The 21,586-nt window shown below is 40.0% G+C and overlaps 3 protein-coding genes across 5 annotated transcripts; 1 reads left to right on the forward strand and 2 right to left on the reverse strand.

Moving 5' to 3' along the window:
* Positions 1-47: 47 nt before the first annotated feature.
* On the reverse strand, positions 48-9,369 carry LOC117388024 (rho family-interacting cell polarization regulator 1-like). Of its 3 annotated transcripts, none has more exons than XM_033985474.2 (17): positions 9,213-9,369; positions 7,236-7,283; positions 6,827-6,960; positions 6,631-6,709; positions 6,527-6,550; positions 6,325-6,378; positions 6,100-6,249; positions 5,818-5,881; positions 5,693-5,736; positions 5,499-5,624; positions 4,822-4,970; positions 3,552-3,660; positions 2,210-2,797; positions 1,885-2,132; positions 1,489-1,579; positions 1,310-1,403; positions 48-1,235 (listed from the first exon to the last, which is right to left on the reverse strand). In XM_033985474.2, the coding sequence occupies exons 3-17, from the start codon at positions 6,916-6,918 to the stop codon at positions 1,168-1,170; spliced, it is 1,980 nt and encodes a 659-aa protein (XP_033841365.1). In that variant the 5' UTR covers positions 6,919-6,960; positions 7,236-7,283; positions 9,213-9,369; the 3' UTR covers positions 48-1,167. The 3 variants fall into 3 exon arrangements, with proteins under 3 accessions (XP_033841365.1, XP_033841385.1, XP_055085584.1); XM_033985494.2 differs by having other exon boundaries at positions 6,827-6,955; positions 9,213-9,361; XM_055229609.1 differs by having other exon boundaries at positions 1,310-1,400; positions 9,213-9,361.
* A 939-nt stretch (positions 9,370-10,308) lies between these two features.
* LOC117386748 (transcriptional repressor CTCF-like) lies at positions 10,309-15,416 on the reverse strand. The gene is made up of 13 exons (XM_033984152.2): positions 15,255-15,416; positions 14,081-14,341; positions 13,812-13,994; positions 13,374-13,728; positions 13,128-13,298; positions 12,911-13,044; positions 12,628-12,748; positions 12,409-12,558; positions 12,182-12,342; positions 11,928-12,110; positions 11,709-11,853; positions 11,473-11,622; positions 10,309-11,354 (listed from the first exon to the last, which is right to left on the reverse strand). The coding sequence occupies exons 2-13, from the start codon at positions 14,318-14,320 to the stop codon at positions 11,107-11,109; spliced, it is 2,241 nt and encodes a 746-aa protein (XP_033840043.1). The 5' UTR covers positions 14,321-14,341; positions 15,255-15,416; the 3' UTR covers positions 10,309-11,106.
* LOC117393884 (nucleolar protein dao-5-like) lies at positions 11,265-21,512 on the forward strand. The gene is made up of 9 exons (XM_033991893.2): positions 11,265-11,380; positions 16,481-16,733; positions 17,555-17,658; positions 17,757-18,207; positions 18,304-18,393; positions 19,262-19,298; positions 19,424-19,489; positions 19,558-20,811; positions 20,880-21,512. Exons 2-9 carry the CDS (start codon positions 16,635-16,637, stop codon positions 21,164-21,166), a joined length of 2,388 nt encoding a protein of 795 aa, XP_033847784.1. The 5' UTR covers positions 11,265-11,380; positions 16,481-16,634; the 3' UTR covers positions 21,167-21,512.
* The last annotated feature ends 74 nt before the right edge of the window (positions 21,513-21,586 follow it).

Raw genomic sequence — 21,586 nt, forward strand, 5'->3', positions numbered from 1 at the left:
TAATTACAGTGTACGCTTATGGAGTCACCCGCAAAGACAAACTGCACTTGTTTTAAAGAAACCTTTATAAAGTTTGGACATTTCAGAACATAAACATTTTAACACTTCAAGACATACACAATTCTTTTATATGAAACAGTAAATATTTCTTGTGCACACTCTTAGTCAAAATAAACACTGTTCTCTTTGCTTGGTCTCCTCTGCCATGGCATAAACCCTCTAAATGTATCACGTGAGGCACTTTCTGAGAGAAGAGGCTTTTTAGGGCACGTTTAGCATAATGAAGCTCAAACATAATATTGCGCCCTCTAGAGGCAGGTACACAGTACATAGTCACGCACCTGATGGCTCCCTTGGACTGGAGCCTTAGCTTTAGCTTACACACACAAACAGCTGATTTGAGCTTTGATTACACACAATGGCAGTGTGAGGCCACTACACATGCAGATACATATTTTCACTGCAAAAGATTGAATGACCTTAGACAGCACAGCATTGGAGTGTTGTATATTCATGTTGTCCATAATGTGCCCGTAAACATAAAAAGAGGAATAATGGCAACATTTCTAAAATAAAAAAGTGGTTTTCAAGAGGACAGCTTTAAATGTGGCAAGTCAGTGGCAATGTAACTTCATTAAAAATATTGAGGCAAACAATGCTCATGAAATCTCTTTATAGCCAGATATAAGCCACCGTAACACTGCAAACAGTAACATGTCTTATCTCAAAATACTGAATTTTTTTTTAGCTTCTAACCAGTGCTTTTTGAAAGAAAAACTAAAACAAACTTTTAAAATGCTTTGTATTAAAAACCAAAATACAAGGCTCCTTGAGCCAATTCCTGAAATGCTTAACCTTTTGTTTAGCGGACTAGCACAAAACAAAGACTATTTGTAAATGAGTAAACTAATCATCCTTGAAGGAGGCATCATGACGGGAGTATTGAAAAGATGAGGACACGTGGGAACATCTTGTGTTTGGTGGTTATTGAGCACAGCTGAGGCCAGAGTTGGTCATAACAAGGCAAACTCTGTTAAATGCACAAACCCCATCATAAAGTGGGAGCCTGTTTGTCTGACCAGTGAGAGGGACCACGCTGGGCCTTGAGACACACTGCACAATTGGCTTGAGAAGATCAGAGAGCTAGCTATGGTCCACCTCCAATCGTTAGAAGACAGTTGTAGCCAGTTGGCTGGGTGCTGAGGGCTCCTCCTGATCATGAGACGTTGCTTCCTCTAAAAATAAACAAAACAATATGATGTATGTCATCACAAGAATCTGGGACAGTTTAGAGTTGAACTGATCCTACCATGTTGCTCCTCTCCCTTTTCTTGGTCGGATGTCTGTGGTTCCTCTGGCATTTCAATCTGACCCAGATCCTGCAGGTCAGCAACACTTGACTCCTTTGTCGAAAATACATTTTTTTATTTACACACAAGCATCTTTTATTCAAATACATTTCCAATACTTAAAACACATTAAAATCACCTGTGATTCAGAATAACGGTCTTCATCAGAGTTCCTAAATCCTTCTGGAGCCTCCATAATTATATTTAGATCACCATCCACCTCTTCATCACTGTCGAGAAATTGTTTTTTCTTTATTTCTTAAATAAACATATGAGCTCTTTGCTAATAAAAGTGGTTTCTGAATAATATATTTTGTAGAGGGTGGATAGAAGCAAATATTGGTAGTAAAAGCTTGTAGTGTTTTATGTAAAGCCAGAAATAAAACCAAAATGAACACTTCTCGTAGTTGTGACAAATATTTCACACCAGAGTTGGGGGATCTGACCTTATTTGTGTCTAACTGGTCATCTTGAGACAACTGTGAAATCCACAGAAGAACAGTGTAGCCCCATTACTACAGGTGGTATTACTAACCTTCCTTCTGAGAAAATATCTTCCTTTTCTTTATCCTTTGCAGTCTCGTCTATGGATTCGTTATGGTCCTCTACTGACTGAATTTGGTCCACTTCTTGTACAACCTCTTCCTTTTGTTTGACCTCTTCATGAATGTCATCATCTTTCTCATTCTCTTCTTCCTCCAGGTCAGAACAGTTGAGGAAGTCAAAACTTTCCAGAGCTGTTTCCACTTCTTGGTTGAAACTTGCAGATGTTGGGAAAGGAGCCTTAGAAGAATACAGGACTTTTACATTAGAATGATGATTACCCATTTTATCTGAAAAAAATGCAAGAAGTATCTTACCCCTGGAGATTCCTCATCCTTCTCAGCGTGGTGCATATCCTCAGAGGGTGCTGGCTGCTCGTTCTCTTTAGTCTCCTCTTCGTAGTTTTCTAGTGGTCCTTCGGTAAATTCCCCTGTCACCACATCTGTCTCTGTACTCTCTAATACTGAGTCTTTTTGCTGATCACAGCTGACCTCAGACAAACTGTCCACCAACGGGGTGGGGGACTCAGACACATCCGGACAGGAGCAGCACAGGTCTACAGAGGTCTCTGAGAGGTCGGCAGACTGGAGGGATGCTCTGTCAGACACTTTACAGTCAGAGAGGGGTGTCTGAAGGTGACCGTTAGGCACTGTATCGTTTAAACAGAAAACCTCAGGTGTCTCTGACTCCTCCTCCTCATGGTTAGAGGAGAGCGATGGAGTGGATGCACTGGATTTGTGAGGACTGAGTGACAGCTGATTGGTGAGAGTAGTCTGCAGCAGGTTTGATGCAATAAGGCGTTGTGTCGGGTGAGCCAAGGCTGGACTTGATGAATCATCAGAGGATTCAGACGAGTTGGACCACACAGTCCCATTCTCCACTTCACCCTGTCGCTTCAGCAAAGACTACAAAGAAAAGGAGAGGCGAGGACAAATGAGAAAAAAGACTTTTAAAATTTTTTAATTATTATTATTTCAGAGAGATGTAGTCAAGTTTATTGATTTAGGCATTGCTTTGGTGTCACAAGATACTATTCATGTTTGGAGCCTACACTAGTACGAAACCAAAACACACTGACTGTGGCACAGACGTGACTCGGAGTGTTGTACAATTCAATTGGCAATGCAAGTAGACCATCCGGGCCATCACACCATCATGGTAATCGTCCACCAGTGCGCACCTATGTTGAAGCCGTCATGAAGCCCGCTCTTCGGTGAGGTGAGGAAGATGAGGGACACATTGGAGCACTACTCAACCACTATTAAACAGCTACAAGGACCACAGCTGCGTTCATACGTGTTGGTACTGTCACTCACTCTCCTATTACTACCATTCATTGCAAGACTTGCTCTGCTCCCCTCAGACATGTCTCTCACACACTGCGCTCTGTGAAGGCCCTCATCTGTTCTACCACTACACACAAAACAATGGGTAAGCAGCTGAAATAGAACAAGCCATTGAAACAACAGTAACAAACAGAAGCCATGAGCAAGACAAATAAACACATGGCGCACAATAAACAGTGAATTAGATAATAATAAAACCTACAGTGCAAATACGTAAATTAAGGATGTAATAATCCTTCTGCATGCTAAATAATAGGGTCTGTCTTTGCAGCTGCAAAAGAAAATGCTGAATATAACCGTCCACATGACTCACATAAAACACCTGCTCTCTCATGGAGGGAGTGTCTGGGGGGCTCTGGTTGGACAGCAGCCGCTTGGAGACTGTACTGCTGGACGACGTCGGATCATCCTTATCAAATGGACTGAAAACACACAGAAGAATTGCTGGGTTTCAGATGACATCCCATCCATCTACAGGCTAATAATATATAATGGCAGAAGCTGAAATTAAGTAAAAAAATTGTTGTAATATAGCAAATTCAAGAGTCTTGTGACTAATAGAAATGATGATGTTCAGCATTTGTGGACTTTCCTTTTAGATATTTCTTTAAAATACAGATGTAATTAATAGGGAAAATTGGCTCTTGCTCTCTAGTCTGACATCACTACATTCTACAGTCTGAAAGCCACCAATACAAATATAACTGATACTTTGCACCTGATGTCGTCAACATTCTCTGGGAGTGTGATGCTAACTGTAAGCACTGCTCTATCTGAGGTTTGCTAGACTTACATCTGAGCTTTATTTTAACACAATCTGACTAGAAAGAGGTGGTTTAGTTGGAACTACAACACTGAGTTGAGTTAATGTGTACTGTTAAACAAGTATCTCAAACATAAAATACAGTCACAAGCTAGCTAGCATTAGGGAGCAGTTTTTCAGTTAGTCACTCTCACCTTTTTGTTGAAATCAAAGATCTAAATGTCACTATGAACGTACGTATCACAGGCTCCTGAAAATATGTTTTTAAAATCAATTATGTATATTTTCTTGAGTTTTTCAGACTCAAGAAAGTGTTTGCTAATATGTGTACTGTATCACAATGGTAATTCATGAACACTCCACCATACACATACAAGTACAACACCCTCAGAGTGATGTCACTGCAAAATATCAATACGTAGTCAGTTACTTCCGTTTGCATGATAAAACTGTGAAGTCACCTTTAATTTTTAGTATCTATTAAATAAATAATAGTTTTTGTTACTGTAATCCATTGCTGTCATTCCACAGTGACTAATTGATTATTGTGGCATTAACAACAAGATGAACTTAATAAACGACCCTATTCATGCATTATTGAGTATCAGAATAATAATACGATAATAGCCATAGTGATTCAAAGAAAAAAACAAATATATTTTTTATCTTTTGAATTGGAAAAAGTCCTCAAAATGTTGCATATAAAAGAAGCTGAAGCTGGAACATGAACTGTGCTTGGTGCCTCTGGCCTCAAACTCCTTGACATTATCAGATTGTAGAAGGTGTATTAGAATACAGAGGCGACAGGAAGGCGGGTTACCTCCACGTGACCTCTAAATTGAGCTTCACTGTTCCCAGATCGTTGATGTCCACTGCCAGCGTCTGGGGAAGTGGGCAGAACAGATCCAGCATTTCGCACGACACAGTGCCCACTACGACATGATTTGCCAGGCTCTTCAGCTCCGTCACCTTGACAACAAGAGAGAGAGGAAGAACTTGTCACAAAATTAGCCATTTGTGAGGTTATCTAAACTAGTTCCAATTTGCCAGTGTGTAAATCTAACCCATCCAAGGACTAAAAAAAACACTGTAATAATGTTTTTGAATATTTTATTATATCAAGACACAGTGTTCTAATGTGTAACTTGTCCCATCAAATAGCCATTCCATGTTTACAAACTATAGTTGTATTTTGCAATATATTACAACATGTTAGAACCCAATATGTTAGGTTGTGTTTACATCAGAACGTACTGGAATGCCTATACAGTAGTTTAAAAATGAGCTGGAGCACAGGTCAGAATTCTATGATAATTTGTTGTTTAACTGTCAGACTGCAGATTTGCTGACCTTGTTTCTGGTTAAGACCGCTGTTTACTGTACTACCTATCCAAATACAAAAACTGACACAAAGTTTAATGTCTTCTTCATCAGTATCCTCTGAAAGAGGAATTCTCTGACAAAAATATAATTTTTTGTGTTTTCAGGGTTTATTACCTTTATGGACAGGAGTTCAGTGATCAGAGGCATGAATATGTACTCCTCACTGTCCCATATTTGCTTGTTGCCGACTTCCACACGACCTCTGAGCCTCCAGCGTTGCCGTCCATAACGCATAAGAACCTAAAGAGGAAGTAACTGGCTGATAAAATCCACATACAAAAGGAAACCAGTTAAAACATTATTCTTACCTCATATTGGTCACCAGCACATAACCGCGCAAAGCCAGCAAGTCCTGAATCACCAGACACGAACAAGAAAAAATGAGAAGTTGCCAGGAAGGGAGAATGGGAAGTACAGATATGAATAAACCTACCCTTCATCTTGACATGAAACTCTCCCATGTGGCTCTCTAGTTCACTTTCAAGACTGCACATATGCTGTGGACAGAGAAACAGAAAACATAGAGTACACAATTTGGTATTTAATTCTGCTGCCAGTGTGAAAGGATTGTATGGAGATCTTATGCAACACAGACACATTACTGTACTGTACATTTATTTAAATTAGGAAATTCTGGGATCACCTCATGTTTAAATAAATACATATAAACCCATATAAATATTTTTTGACGCCCCAATATGTGAGATGAACTTACTTCTGTGCATTCCTTGTAGCCTTTGTTGGCTTCACTTAGACTTTCTCTGGCCTCTCTACTGCCACTGGCCAAATTAAAGGCTGCCACCATTTTGCTTGCTCCATCACGTAGTCGCCGTTGAATACAATAAGCATCATACAACTCCTCAACCTGAACATCCACATTGAAATGATCACAACGTTGACCTTCAATAACTTTGCCACTATTGTATATTTTAATACGTACCTTGCTGAGGTGGAATTCAAGACGGCGCATAAACCTTTCTATGGCTTTAACTTGCTATAAGAGAGAAAAAACAATATTATTGGCAGATATAGATTTCAAAATTTTCCTATTGTCGGTCATTATTTTTTTGGAGTGATCTCATGTGTACAATAAAATTTCAGTTTCAGTTTTCAAATCCTAAAGTCAGAGTGATGAAACTTACCTTATCTAGTTCATACAACGACCCCTGTGAAAAAAAAATAAAAAATTTGCATTTAAAAACAAGACTTAACCAGCTGATACTGGAGAAACTGGTTTGACTCTCACCAAGCGCCCATTCCTTTTGTTTTCTCTACTCTGCTGGCCCAGACTGTCCAGCTCCAGCTGATGGACCTGTAGGTATGACCTATAACAGAAAACAACCAGCATTTTGAGGATTCAAAGCCAACGCTATTTCCTGCTTATTTTGCCTGGCTTTTGTCTACAGCCTTCAATGTTAACAAAGTCTAATATGTTTACTCACTGTAGTCCTCTGCGTAGAGCTGCATACACTTCATCCAACCTCTCAGGCTGAGGCGTTTTAGTGGGAGGCAGTTTGGTGGAGCCTGTGAACATCCTGCTTCCTCAAGGCTTGTGCTTCTTTAAGATCAAACTGTGCTGAAGACCGAGATAGGAGCATTAATAGAACTACTACAACCTTGTATTGCATTGTGTGATTTGTGAGAAGTAGTAGTAAGCATTGTATATTGAAACATTCATGAAGTGGAGGGCCACAGGTCACTATCATAACAATGCAGCACAATGAGTTTTTCTTCCAAATGAAACCATGCTGAAAGCAGGGCAGGGGAGATGCATTTGGTAATTTGTGATACCTGTCATTAGACTACTACTACCGCGGCTACTATAGAAATAATGATTGTCATGCTTCTCACCTGCTCAAACAGTTGGATGTTGCACTTTAACAAAGTGACGGACATATCCTGTAATTAGACAAACATTTTAGTGGCAGCATTGTCCTGCTTTACCTGCTCTTTGCACAAAAAAATCCAGCCCTTTGGCCTGTCATTATCAACTTTGCTTAAGATTACAGAGAAAAATTAGAATATAGAAAACTGACTGGTCTTTGACTTCTTCAATACATTTTTGTGACTAGACAGAGGCCGAGTCCCAGCAAAGACGAGACAAGACTAGGGAGTCTGAACTGCTCGTGCGACTCTTCCCCTTCCTTTCCTATTTCTCCACCCCCTCCATATCCAACAGGAAGTTTGCCGGCTGACTCCAACAGGAAATTCTAAACAGAATATAAAAAATCTCAACAATATGTGTGACTTATAAGTAAATGAACTAAAGCTATGCATATTATTGGAACATAAGAAAAAAAACAGAGAGAGAGAAGGGGGGTCGTGCCTGAGCTAATCTAGTCACAAAAGAGATTACAGACTTAAACCAAACTAAATCTGTCAAGCAACAGGCAAACCCATATAACACGTGGGATGAGAGCAAAAGCCTCATAATGCATTCAGAATCATTTTGTTTTACAAGAACAAAGAATAATGCAATCTAGGTGAATTTGAAAAGGCCACCCATTACAAACAACAAAACACAGATCAGTACCTTTTACATGTTAAACAACTGTGTTGAAAGTGAAAATGTGCTATTCATCTCCAACAGACTATTTTTGGGGTGCTCTTAGATGTAGGTCTTAAGAACCCAGTAATACATCCAAGGATTAACTGTTGTTGGGCTGGGTTAAAAGGTGAAAAAGAAAGTGCCACACTGTCTTCCATATGAATTAATCCCAAAAGTTATATGGAATCTTTGCTTAAAGTTGAGAACATTATCAATACAGTAAGAATGATAACCAATAAAAGCTTCACACAAACATATTGAAACTGGACACTGAGGATAAAAGGTAGAAGACTGACAGCTCTAACCTGACAGACATTCAGCTATAGTCCATTATCCATTTTGCTCTCTATCCAGTGTGCTTTGAACATTACATTAGGAATAATTAGCTGGATAAATTCTCTCCTCCAAGCAGAGTGAACAAAGAGGACACTGTTTGCTATCACCTCACAAGACTGCAGTTTTGTTTAAAAACATGGACACACGCTCTCCAACTCACATAATGCTGTTAAGGCAACAACAACGTCTTCTTTAACTTTACTTTTAATACTTTCAGTACCATGGATAGTAATACAGTGTGATGACCAAGTTATAACTGATTATAAAAACAAAATGAGCTTATATGAATTGTGTATTTAAACTGAATTAAAGGCTCATGGACAATTATGATATATATTTTGACACAACAAGTCAACAACATCTTTAAGATTAGTCATGTAAGGGTTAAAGTAACAGACACAAGTATATCCTGGGGCAGTGAATCACTCTATGTCTAATCTGTGTGTCAAAGAGCTATAAGAGGACCATCGAAAAAACTCTTTCAATAAAATATCACCACCTAGATTGAAGATGAGGATGAAGCAAAAAAAAAAAAAAAGCATCTCCAGGCCACTAAGACTGAAATACGCCCCTGCTATTCGCTTCGCTTGGGCCCGACAGTAAGGCAAGAAGGATGGAGGAGTTCACACAACAAACTTGGGAAACAGTGTCGTGCTGCATTTAGTATTCAGCTCCCACCCCAGAGCCCACCGCAGGTCACAAAAACTCCACACTCACCCCCAACTAGACCCCCCTAATGCCCACCAATATAACCCTATTCATTTACAAGGTTTATAGAAGTACCCAGTCCACATCACATAAAGAAAACAGTGAATCAGAGCCAGCTGGTCGCTATAATAATGCTCCTCGGAAAAAGGCAACTTCAGGTCGGACGGACTCGTGTCCAATGCCCATGTAGAGGAAAATGTACAGCAGATCTTTCGCTAAAAAGAAGAGGTGCCTACCTTTGTTTTACGGTCCGACCACACAGAAATGGTGGGTCACGTCCCATTTCTGCCGCACAATGTTTTTGCACAGGTTTACAGTTATTTGGGCGCTGTCCTCCTTCTCCCAGATTTCGCAGTTCTTCTTCGTGAATCTACCGTGAAGCGAACGTGAATCAACAAAGTATTTCCGCTTAGTGCCTTTTGCAATAAAAGCGTGGGTTGTGTGAATTACAAACTTGGATCTGTTAAAATACGATCTAATAAATATTACAAACTGTCCAGAGAAATCTTCAGAAACTTATCATCCGTTTATGTTTCGTATGGGCTACAACTTTGCGTTTAGTATGGCATTTAGTATAGTAAATCATGAAAGCGCGCAGGTAAACTGCTGAAGAGGTAATTTAGCCAGTCAAATCTCTGAAAGTTGATTTATATCAAACGTCCATGTGGCACTGGGCATAATGAATTTGATAATTTTAATTCGACTGCCCCATTGATATGTGCGGTGGTTGTGGAGGTTGTGATCGCCGTTTTACGTGTTAAAAAAAGTGTCGGAGTGACATTTTATTGTGAAAGGTTGACCGTCACATCGGAAATCATGCTTGGTTTAGTTACTGTGGCAACAAGGATGTCCCTAAACGATGAGAAGTCTTGTCACTTTTCCCTGAAGCCGTCGTGAGTCCAGCGGAAAAAAACGAAGTTGTTTCCGAGGCGAGGTAACTGAAAAGATCTCACGTGGTTCTCCAAACGATAGTCTCTAAAGTTACAAGACTAATTATGGGAATTCCTCAATTTCATCAGTTTACCGTATAAAGTAATTTTAGGGATTAACAATAACCGTTAGCCGTTAACCGCTTGCTACAAGTAAACGAATCAACAGGCAGTTTTAAAGGTGCCATTCTGCGAATCCTTTGCCACATTGGTGGGCGATTTTACCATGTAGCTAAGGGAACTTCACGGATGGGCCTTTTTCCTGCAGTTTCTAATAATGCTATGAACCATTTGTTTAATAGATTATGGAAGACAAATTGAAGTTACATGTGAATGTGATCCGCTGTACTGTGTAATTAATACATACGACTTAGTGCGATTAAAAAAAGGAAGCTTAACAAGATTTAATAACAGTTCGTCTGTTTAATAAAATATAATTGCAAGCAAAATACAGAGATTCTGTGTTAGCATCAGCCAGGTTCTGAAAAATACAATGCCATCATTGAACTGTAACATAATCACTCTCTTCCAAAGCACAGTTAAAAACATTGGTAATTAATAGTAACTGGTGCAGATTTTTTTTGATGGTTTCACAGCTATACATTTCATTTTGCTTCGAACTTTAAAAATATTATTCAGCACTACCAGTTGTACAAAAGGCAGGACAAACCAAAGAGTGGAATGGCTACAAAAAAGCAAACTAATATTTTCTTGCACCTAATCCATGTCTATAGTACATATGCATCTAGGATTACAATAGAGCATAAGATAAGCAGTCTAGAAGCATTTAAAAACTAGTACAGACTCACACAAACTATCCAATATCATGGCAACATTTAACACCAGGATCCCCTTTGAAAACAGACATGTTGCTGCAATAACCAGCTCGTACAGTTTTAGTTTTTAAATCTAATCTGAGAAAAAGGCTCTTCAGAATAGATGGTGACCTTGTAATCAAACCTGATGAAGACCATAAAATAATTTCAAAGGACACTGGGCTGGAGGACACTGGCATTAAATGCAGCCAGTATTTACCCCAAATAATTTTGGTATGCCATTCTGTTGTAAGATCTGTACCCCAGTCTGGATACATACATGATTAAAATTGTTGATTTACAGTGATTTTTGTGCAGGCTGCAAGTTTCAATCTAAACACGTGATGTGAAAGAGGGAGGTCATCAATACAGCCGGACCGAGGCCATCACCGGTCCATCATGCTCAGGATCATTTCAGGAGTCAGATCTCCATTTGGTGGGGCCTCTGTTAACTGCGGATCCTGCACAGCTTCTTCCACTTGGGACAGCTCTTCCATCTGAATCGTAGCGTTTCCTTCACCAACAATCACTTCTTCCGCAATGTCATCTTCCTGTTCAGCTCCTACCTCCTTCTTCACAATGATATCATTCACTTCTCCGGTAACCTCGTCCTCCACCCGAATGATAGCAGCAGCTAGAATGCAGCAATTGAATGTTCAGGTTTGTATTTCCCCATTCATTGGCTATTGTGTACATGGGCATTTACAGAAAAATTCTACTGTAATCCAGTTAATTCGGCATAGAAGTCTCACCTTGTGGCTTGTTCTTTGGGGGTCTTCCACGTTTCCTCTTCACTGGGGGCTCTGGGGCTGGTACAGGAACAACTGGTGAGGCCTGTTCCATCTCCATCTCAGCAAGGAGATCATATTCCTCCTCCTCTTCCTCCTCCTCCTCCTCCATTTCTGGGAAAGCAGATAATTATTCACACATTTTCAATCAAGAATTTCCATCCCAAATTGATACAATTAATTATCCATTGTGTATATACCGGTATCGTCGTCATCATCATCATCATCATCTCTCTTTGACTGCATCTTCCTCTTCCGCCCCCGACGTCCCCTCTTGGGTGGAGTTCCATTTTCGTCACCTGTATTTTCACCCGTGCAGTTGTCAGCATGGCGAAGCATGGTGTTCTGCACTCAAAAACATTAGATTAAGAGCATGCTCTGCAATCAGGACAATAATACAGAAGTAGCGGCCATCTTACTCTGCGGGTAAAGGTTTTGTTGCATTTGCTACACACAAATGCTGTAGGGACAAAGTTTGGATCATGGTAGCGTTTGAAGTGCATGTCCAGGAGCTGTTTCTGCCGAAATGTCTTCTCACATTGACTGCAGGCAAAGGGCTTCTCTCCAGTGTGTGTTCGCTTGTGCATCACCATGTGACGCTCCTACAAGCAAAGCAGTAGTTCACATTACTTGTTTGAGATACAAGGCTTTGTCGAGTTTAAAGAAAAAATACCTGTCTACAGCAGTAGTCACACATGTCGCACTTGAAGCGTTTCTCATTCTTATGGGTTTTCTGGTGTTGAATCAAAGCATATCTCTCGTGGAACACAGCATCACAGTAACGGCACTTTTTCCCAGTTTCAATAAATGAGTGCTGCTTCCTCAAATGAACTCCTAGGATGAGGAGGTTAGTTACAACTGGCAATAATCAAGAGGACAGATGTCCAGGATAGTGCATACCAAGGTCACTCTTTCGAGCAATAACCGTGTCACAGTGTGGGCAGTGGAACTTTGCCACATTCTCTGTGTGTTTCTGGAGAATGTGCATCTTCATTGTACCACTCTGTGTGAAGCGTGCATGACAAATGTAGCACTCATAGGGCTTTTCACCTGCAACAAAATATCATCAGTATTATCCAGTGTCTCACTTGTGCCCAGACCAGCTCACTTGCATCTTACCTGAATGTGTCCTCATGTGTCTCTTAAGCTTGTATGTGTCTCTGCTCGCGTAACTGCATAAGCTGCACTGAAAAGGCCGCTCTCCAGTATGGGAACGGATATGCCTTTTCAGCTTACTGACCTAATACACAAAATACATCAAAAACAAATGATTAGCAGAGCTCCTGCTACTTTTACTTGACATGCCTGAATGATTGCTGCCCCAGTAAAACGTCAAATGTTCACCTGACCCTGCCAATATGCGTTTCAGTCAAATACTGGAACTTAACAGGATTGCACATACCTCCACACTAGAATAATCACACATGGAGCACTTGAATGGCTTCTCGTGTGTATGTTTATAGCGACGGTGGCGCACCAGCTCGCCGCTTGTCACAAAAGCCATGTCACAGTCAGTACATTTATGAGGACGTGTACCTACAAGATTAGAAATGGATTAACGCTAGCCATGACCACTACAAAATATTTTAAATATGACTATGCCTTGGGAGAGGTGGTACCTGTGTGAGTGTTGAGATGGTTTCTGAGCAACGTGACTGTTCTAAAGGCCCTTCCACACAAGTGACATTTGTGTGGTCTTTCGTCTGTGTGGCTCTTCATGTGACGGTCCAGGTTGGAGCGACGTGGACAGGTGTAGCTACACAATTCGCACTGAAAGGTCTTCTTAACACCTACAAATAAAAAAGGCATTAAAAACATTAACAACACCTAGAATGGCTCAGCCAAAACAAACAAAAACAACAAACCTTTCTTTTTAATTTTTGTGGGTTTAGGTGGTTTCATGTTACCCACAACTTTCTCAGCATTCACTTCAGACAGCAGCCCCTCTTGCTGCTCTTCTTCAAAGTCATAAACCGACACATCCATGTCCCTGTCCCCCTCAGCATAACGCAATCTGCTCTTCTTTCCCTTCTTTACTTTGCGGACAGTTGCAATAGGCTGATAATCTGGGTCTTCCTGGTCCTGAGGGGGCATCTCCTCTCCAATGTTCTCCTCCTCCTCTTCCTCCTCCTCTACTGCTCCTTGAAGGTCCTCGTGGGTTGCCTGAAGTTCCTCATGCTCCACAGTCTCCACTTCACCATTGGCACCCACTTTTACCACCTGAAAGAAAATGTTAGTTGGTACCTTGCAGAAATAATGTGTCGATCACATTACATCTCAAATTTAAACAAGTATTTTCTTACCTGAAATCCTTCAGGCAAAGGCAGTGTGTGACAGATGACAGGTTCTGCATCCTTGTTAGCTGCAGGAGCCTCAACATAAGTTGCCTGAAGACCTTCCACTGTTGTAGTTGAGACTGGCACCTGAACCAGCTGAAGCTGCCCAAGTCCCAAAGCAGCACCTGCCTGCTCCTCCATGTTAACTACCTGTAAGTACCCCAAATTAAACAAGTTTAACACTAAAAGGCAAGTTTGCAAAGATTTAATGTTGCAAAGCAATGGACATCACTTACCTGAAGAGTAATGATTTGACCTTCATCTCCGCCAGTGACAGTCACAGTGCCACCTCCTTCCAATACTTCAGTCTTCATTTGTAAAAGAGTTGGGTCTAGAGCATCCATGACCATCATCTCCATGTTGCCAGTCACCTCTCCCTGCTGAGCTACAGCTGTGCCCTGTAACAGAGCCTCTCCACCCTCTGATAGGACCTTTCCATCAACAGCAGCATCCATGGAAACAACCTCGCCCTCCATGGCAATGGGCCCAACAACACCCTGATAAATTAAAATAGTTAAGACTCTTTTCTAAAATAATTATAACCATGTGCACTATACAGTGCCACTACAGCCCCTTGTGGTCCGGAGACTGTATTAAGTAAATAAGTTTATGGACATATTAGAAATGGTGGCAATAAACGTTTAAAAATATATATACATTAAAAAAAAATCAGACGACAGGTAAAATGAACGCTTTGTGGATACTTGTGGGACACGTACAATGCACTTCGATTTCGGGACAATGTCCCTCCACTAATCAATGCATCAAACTTCACCCTGTATGCATGTGATGACCGCAGAGAAGAGCGGCATTATGGATTATTTAAAGTGATGTCTTTAGATATCTCAGTGGTTAGTTGCTGGGCTTAGTAAATTTACACGAGTTTCTTAAAAGTCATTTGTCGGAAGTTTTGTGGATCAAATAGCAATTTTTTCAGCGCATCAGTAATTGAAACAGAAATAATGTTTATAATGATAGGTTTGAAAGTCCATATCTTCAAATAATCATCTATCAGGTTGTGTATATTACAACAACTAATTAAAAATGCAATGTTCAAAACTACTTAAACATCTATGAGTAGTTGGTTAACTAGAGAGGCGCGATACGTCTGAAAACAGGAAACAAAGGGCACGATAAGATGGACGACAGGCCTAAACTAACTTTAAACCTGAAGAGAGCTAATCAAAGCCATCCCTGTGCATGCACTTAAAAATACGGACCAAAAACGAATAAATACTCGACCAAAACATCAAGTTTCACTTTATGGAAGGATTTTGTAAATTTTGGATAACGATAGAGGGAGACAAACACCCCCGCGAGCCTGTAAGCACTACCGTGACACCTAGAGGCCGACGACAGATCCTACAAAAACCTTTACATGTTTGGTGGCAAAGTGAGCGTTTTACTTACTGTTTACTGCTTCTGCTTCTGATTATATTCACTTGGAAGTTGAGTGAATACCCTTGATCCCTTCAATCCCGCTCCCCATGTACGAGTGAGCTAAGCGTCAGCCTTAAAATTTTCTCCCGCTTTGGAAGAGTGGGCCCAGCATAAAATGGCGGCCCATATGAGCTTCTCCGCATGCGCATTCGTCCTCCCAGAAGAGTTTAGAGGCGTGGTCTGTGCGTGCTGCAGCTAATCGGGCGCCACTTTTGAATTTAGCGGGTGCTATGGCGCTTCACAAGCTACTAGTCATTATAATTAGCTTTGAAAGACCCATAAACAAGTCAACAGTAACCCTACTTGTGAGGGATTGTTTGTTTTTTATAAACAACTGTTGAATAGGCTGGCCGGCCTAACTGACGTAAGTTTTGAATCGTAATTTTTAAATCAACCACAAGAGGGCACACAACTATCACAAAAATACTAACTACAGCACATTATCAATCACAATCAGACTTCCATAACTAGTAAGTAACATAACCAACATAACTTCCATGATTATAACATGAGGATCTTTGTTGGAGTTTATAAAAACATATTCCCATAACATTATTGATATTTGTCCCCATTGTGGGTCAAATATGGTCTTATCTTTAATTTTATGATAGAGACGTAGGTCTTGGATAGAGCTCAGGTCTTTTTTATTAAGATCATAGACCAAATGTAAGTCGCGGATGGATGGATGTAAGATGGATTTAAGTAGCTGGCAAATTTAAGATTGCATGGATATATGGTATACAGGATATTAAAACCGAAATATCTTACAAATTTAGATACCAAGAGGCCAAGAGTCATGCAATAAATGATGTTACTGAAAGAAATCATGTTTTTCTGTGAAATCTATATTGTATATTTATTTATCTTGCAGAATTATTTATTTGTTTTGAACAAAAAAGATAAAATTTTCATTGTACATAATGTTCACTTATGGTTGTCTCTATCTTAATTTCCCATTCTAGGCTTTGTAAGCATCTTTTCTGAGTGTTAAATTAATTATTAATATATTACATAATCCCCAGACTAATTTAACACAGATGAATCCTCTTTTATTTTTGTATAGAAGCTATTACTATTTTTTTATAAAACTGACTAGAAATTATTTTAAATAAAAGCTGCTATTGTTACTTTAATCCAAACCTGCCTCTCCTCATTTGATCAAACTCTTTTTTTCCCCCCATGTCTGTCTTTTCCAGGGGAGGGGGCTGAGAAAGGCGAGGCTCTGTTGTCAGATGTGTCAGTCTGGCCCTGTGTCCCGCCCATTTCACTGAAGGCATTACATACTGCTCCAGCTCTTAGCAACCGTGCCTCGGCAACAGAGCCAAGGCAACAGCGTGCCGTGTCTCCCCAATGGAGCTGCCATTGGGCGGACCAGCGCTCCGGCACTACACCCAGAGCAGACCGAGACCTCATCGACAAAAGCTGAATTATCGTCCCACCAGACTACAGGTACGTTGTGACAGAGGACTGGAGAGAGGGGTGCTGTTTGAAAAATCAGGTGTTGTGTATGAAAAGGAAGCAGCTTGGAGTGAGAGGAGAAATGCAATAGGGGACATAGGGGAGAGGCAGGGGGAAGGGAAGGATAGAGGGGAGCTCTGGAGAAGATGCTTGGTCCCTGCTGCTTGAATAAGGCAGTTCCATTGTATCAGTCACCAGCTGTTTGAAGCCACTCACTAGGATTTTCAGTGTGCTAGAAAGTGATTGTTGGATGCATGGTGCTTTTTGAAATAATAAATAATACTTTCTTCTTTCCTTTGCAGAAAATTTGGTATACATTATTTTGTGGCTCTCCGTTCAGTCGTGAGCCACATTTGTCTCTTAACCTGTAGACATACAGCACACTAAGTCCCAAGGAGGCAGTGTCCAGTGAGACCAAATTTAAGTAATTCCCCAGATAGGATATCATGTAATGATGAGTTCTGCTAAATTGTGTCACGCAGTCAACTATATAGCTTTCATTGCATCTTGTAGGCATAAATGTTAACATGATCAGGTGATACAATATTGTATAACTCCATTGTGATATCAAATTACTCACATTGGTGAAATGAGTTGTCTCTCTGCTCTCATTCCTCATATAAAACCTAGCAACGCCCCCTTATTGTACGTTACTGAGCAACTGAATCCCAAGAGGCTGGATTGTAATATGAAAGTAGGTAATAGATTTGACCAAAATGTACCTATAGTGGAAAAGGCTAAGGTTATGCAATGTAAAGTTGGATGGAGTGAGCACTTAGTGTTTGTTTTCTGTGTATGACTGTACTAATTAGGAGACCATAATTGAGTGTGAAAATGAAGACTTTGAGCTTATGGGGCGAGTCGATGAAGGAGTTGAAGAGTTCTTTACGAAGAAAGTACTTCCCACTGAAACACTGTGAGTATCTTCAGCTGCCAATTTAGCCTTTTGATTATGTCTGTGATGTTTAAAATGCCTCATCAAAACACTGTTATTTATTTTTTATTTTTGAATAGAAAAAAGGAAGATGATGATGAAGAAGAAATTATCACAGTGCATGAAGTGGCTCCTGCAAGCACTGCCCCTTGTCCACCACCAACTAAAACACTCAGGAGGAAACTTGGTGATTTTTTTACTCTTAGAAAGAGGCGTGGTCTAAAATCCGAGCCAAGCCAAGAGGGCCGTCCAAAAAAGGCATCAATTGCTGATTTTATTCGGCCTCTCAGAGAAGTTGCCAGAGGTGAAAAGGATAAAGATAAAGACAAAGTGAAGGAACATGACAAGGAGAATGAAAAGGAGAAAAACAAAGATGGAGTTGACACTGTGGAAGCTGTTCAGGGGATGCCTATTTCTGATGCTCCACCAATGAGAGGTGAAGCGGTGCCTCCCCGCAGGGCTCTCCGAGAAGGGAAGTCCCAATCTCTCATCTTACTATCTGGATCAGCTTCTGGGGCTAGTAGAAATAAGGTCAGTATTAAAATGCATGTACCAGTATTTGTATGTATGTATATGTATGTATTATATTTATTGCACATTTACTGACAGCAATTACTTCTATTTCAGAAACTTGATGGACAAAATAGTTTTGAACAGAAACTTCATCTAATGCTGCAGCGCATTGGAGTTTCTAAACCCCAGCCCGGAGAGGCACAGGTGAGTACTGGGGTAAATATATAGCAGTTATTTATTCAGTCTTTTGCAACTTAGCATAGAAATGCAGGACCTCACCACCAGAATATCATCCAAAAGACTGTCAATTCAAATTATAATGCTTGACCCTGTTAAACAGTGAAAACAAAAGATTTACAAGAAAGCAAAAGTATTCGCAGCAAACAGTACCATAACATGAAAAGCTTTGATTGTATTGGGCCAGACTCTTCCATATATTATCTCTACTAAGAGAAATATAATGGAACTACTTTTTTTATTAGTTCAAGTCTTTTTTTCTTTTTTTTACATCCTGTTCTGCTCAAATTTTTTTACTCTAAAGGGTTTTCATTTTAACATTGTTTGGATTGTCTGAAGGTTTTTCATCAATAGCAATATATTAATTCATATTAATACTCAAGAATTTATATACAGACATTCTTTGAATTTGTACATGTGATTTTGTATGATTTGTATTAATTTGCATATCAAATTTCCTCTTCGCAAAAATAATAGATTTGGTTTTGATTCAATGAGAGTTTTTTTTTTTTCAACCCCTCCTGTATTTTTGTGAGGTAATTTTATACTGTATACAGGAGATCATCATACATCTTTTCCAGAGCAATACAGCTAATTTTCTTTATTGCCTCACATATTAAATAATTTGGGCCCTAGATGGAACCCAGTGGAACTTCCTGTGTAATGTCAGAACTGGCATTATCTGTATGTACAACCTGATGTCTATCCCCAACATAGTTTTTAGTCAGGTGACTTTTGTCAAAGACATGGCTTAGATATATGAAAACACCCACTCTGCGTTTTCTATTTATATTTGTCAGAAAAAGATTCCTTTGTATTTGTTTTTTTTATATAGAATCAAGAGGGAGAGATGAAAAAGGCAGACTCTGAAGGTATGTCCACAGTAAAGTGTATTTGAAAAATCTTAGTTTTTTGAAAGGAATAGTTTGTGTTTGTAAATTTTGATTGATACATTTTAGCTTTATTAGTTTTAAATAAAATAATATTCATTATCTAGGTACTATCATTGACAATAAGCCAGAGCCAACTTCTACAAAGCCTCGAACAATGTCAGCATCATCAGGTAAAATGCAATCACTGGTTTAGTGTCTTTTTTGTGTAATGGTTAATGTATTAAGTTGTCCTGTTTAGATACCAGACATCAACTTCGATCCAGTGTATCTGCACATGAGTCAGCGGGAAAACCTCCTCTACTACCAAAACCAGTCATCAAGCCTGGACCAAATGCCACAATATCTGGACGTAACACTCCTGAGAATGAACTAGGCCAAATAGAAGGAGAGCCCAATGCACTGTCCTCAAAAAGGACAGAGACTGCCCTAGCTGTCAGTGCAAACTCCACTCTGACAATCTCAGACACAGTACCTGACTCAGCCACAGTTTTACCTTCAAGTAAAACTGACACACAAGTATGCACAGAGTCCACTGTAGAGGCCATAGCACCTGCAAATGAGGCAGAGTCGGACAGCACAGTTATCCCTGAAGCTAGCCCCACCACCACTGCAGAATCCCCTTCCCCCATATTAGAAAAAGCACTTAAATGCATCCCTTCACCTTCAACACCATCCCAAGAGTGCGATACATCCACTTTGATAGAGACTTCAACAGTTACCACACCTTCCAATTTCACATTGGAACCTGTTGTCTTAGAAATTACACCAAGTGATGATAACTCCAAAACAACGGAAGATATTTCCACAAAACTTTCTGTGCCAGAGCCAAATGCTACTGTAATCCATACCACATTAGACACTGCTCCTGCCTCCACCAGCATACCACACATACCAGCAGGTCAATCAGAAAATATAGCTATGACTGAAAGTGATGAATCAACACCTTGTATACTCCCCATCACTCAGGCTGACAGTGCCATTATTACACATGAAGGAAAAACTACTACGTCTGAGGATCCTAGCTTAAGTGATTGCCTGATAATTGTTACTCCAACAATTGCTGCTGACAGTACTTTTGTTTCCACAATGGCTTCTTCAGCCCTCCCTGAACCCCTGTCCACCACTTCTGTCGCTGCCAAATCTGAAATCCCAGCATCCCCAACAGGCACCATCTCCCCTTCAACCATCATTCATACAACCACAGTTAGCCAGGCTCCTATCCCTGTCACCTCCATTATCACCATTGCAACTGAAGTGACTGACACCAGTCAAAACACAACAGGGTCCACTACTGGCTCCCCACCCATGGCAACCTCAGAGCCTCCACCAAGTACTGCCATTAATTCAATCACTTTGGATGTTTCTGCCACTGACAATGAAAATGTTACTGCTGATCTGACCACCGTTTCTGATGAGTATTCAGACCAAAAACATGAGTTGAAGTCATCCCCACCTGAAGCATCTATGACAGAAGATGCTGAGAATTTCACTGGTAAGTTAATTTAGAGCTATATTGAAATAAAGCTTTAAGATTATGTATTTAATGTGCTCTTTTCACAGCAGAAAAAGTGAGGGATGTTGTCCAAATAACTGAGGAAACCAACACAATTGAGATAAAAAAAAAAAGTGAAAGCAGCAAAGAGAGTGAAAAGATAACAGAAGAACTAACAGTGATCAGTGGTGATATAATACAAGATAGTGAAGAGAAGTCTAAAGAAGAAACCGTGAAAACAAATGGCACAGCAGTAGCTGAAATAGAGGCAGCAAACAGAGCAGCAGATAAACTCTCTGGGAGTGAGAAGATGAATGAAAAGCAACAAGAAATTACATCTACAGATGAAAAGTAAATCCAATAACTAAAGTTTTAAAATTTGGGACCAAAAACTGTGGCTTAACCAAGAGAGTCCACAGTAAACAGATGATGGGGAAAAGATCCAAGGCACTTCCTACGTGGTCCACGGACCACCTTTATCGCAGCACACCTCAGCAGGTGGACCACTGGACCAAAGATCTGAAATCCCCTTGATGTGATGTATCAAAAATCCAGCAGTGTCTAAGTCCTTATTTTTATGTTTAGTTTGAAGATTTGCATTGCACGTATGATTATGTACCATAAAATAACTATTGTGGTAATTACAACATGTTTACAAATGGAGAGAGAGAGACAAAAATTATGAATAAAAAATCAATATTAAAATTATCTATTGTCATTCATTTTTATTTGAAAGAGGAAAAGATAAGCATAAATCATTCTCTTATTTTAGAAG

Source organism: Periophthalmus magnuspinnatus, chromosome 3 (assembly GCF_009829125.3).
Source record: "Periophthalmus magnuspinnatus isolate fPerMag1 chromosome 3, fPerMag1.2.pri, whole genome shotgun sequence".
NCBI lineage: Eukaryota > Metazoa > Chordata > Actinopteri > Gobiiformes > Gobiidae > Periophthalmus > Periophthalmus magnuspinnatus.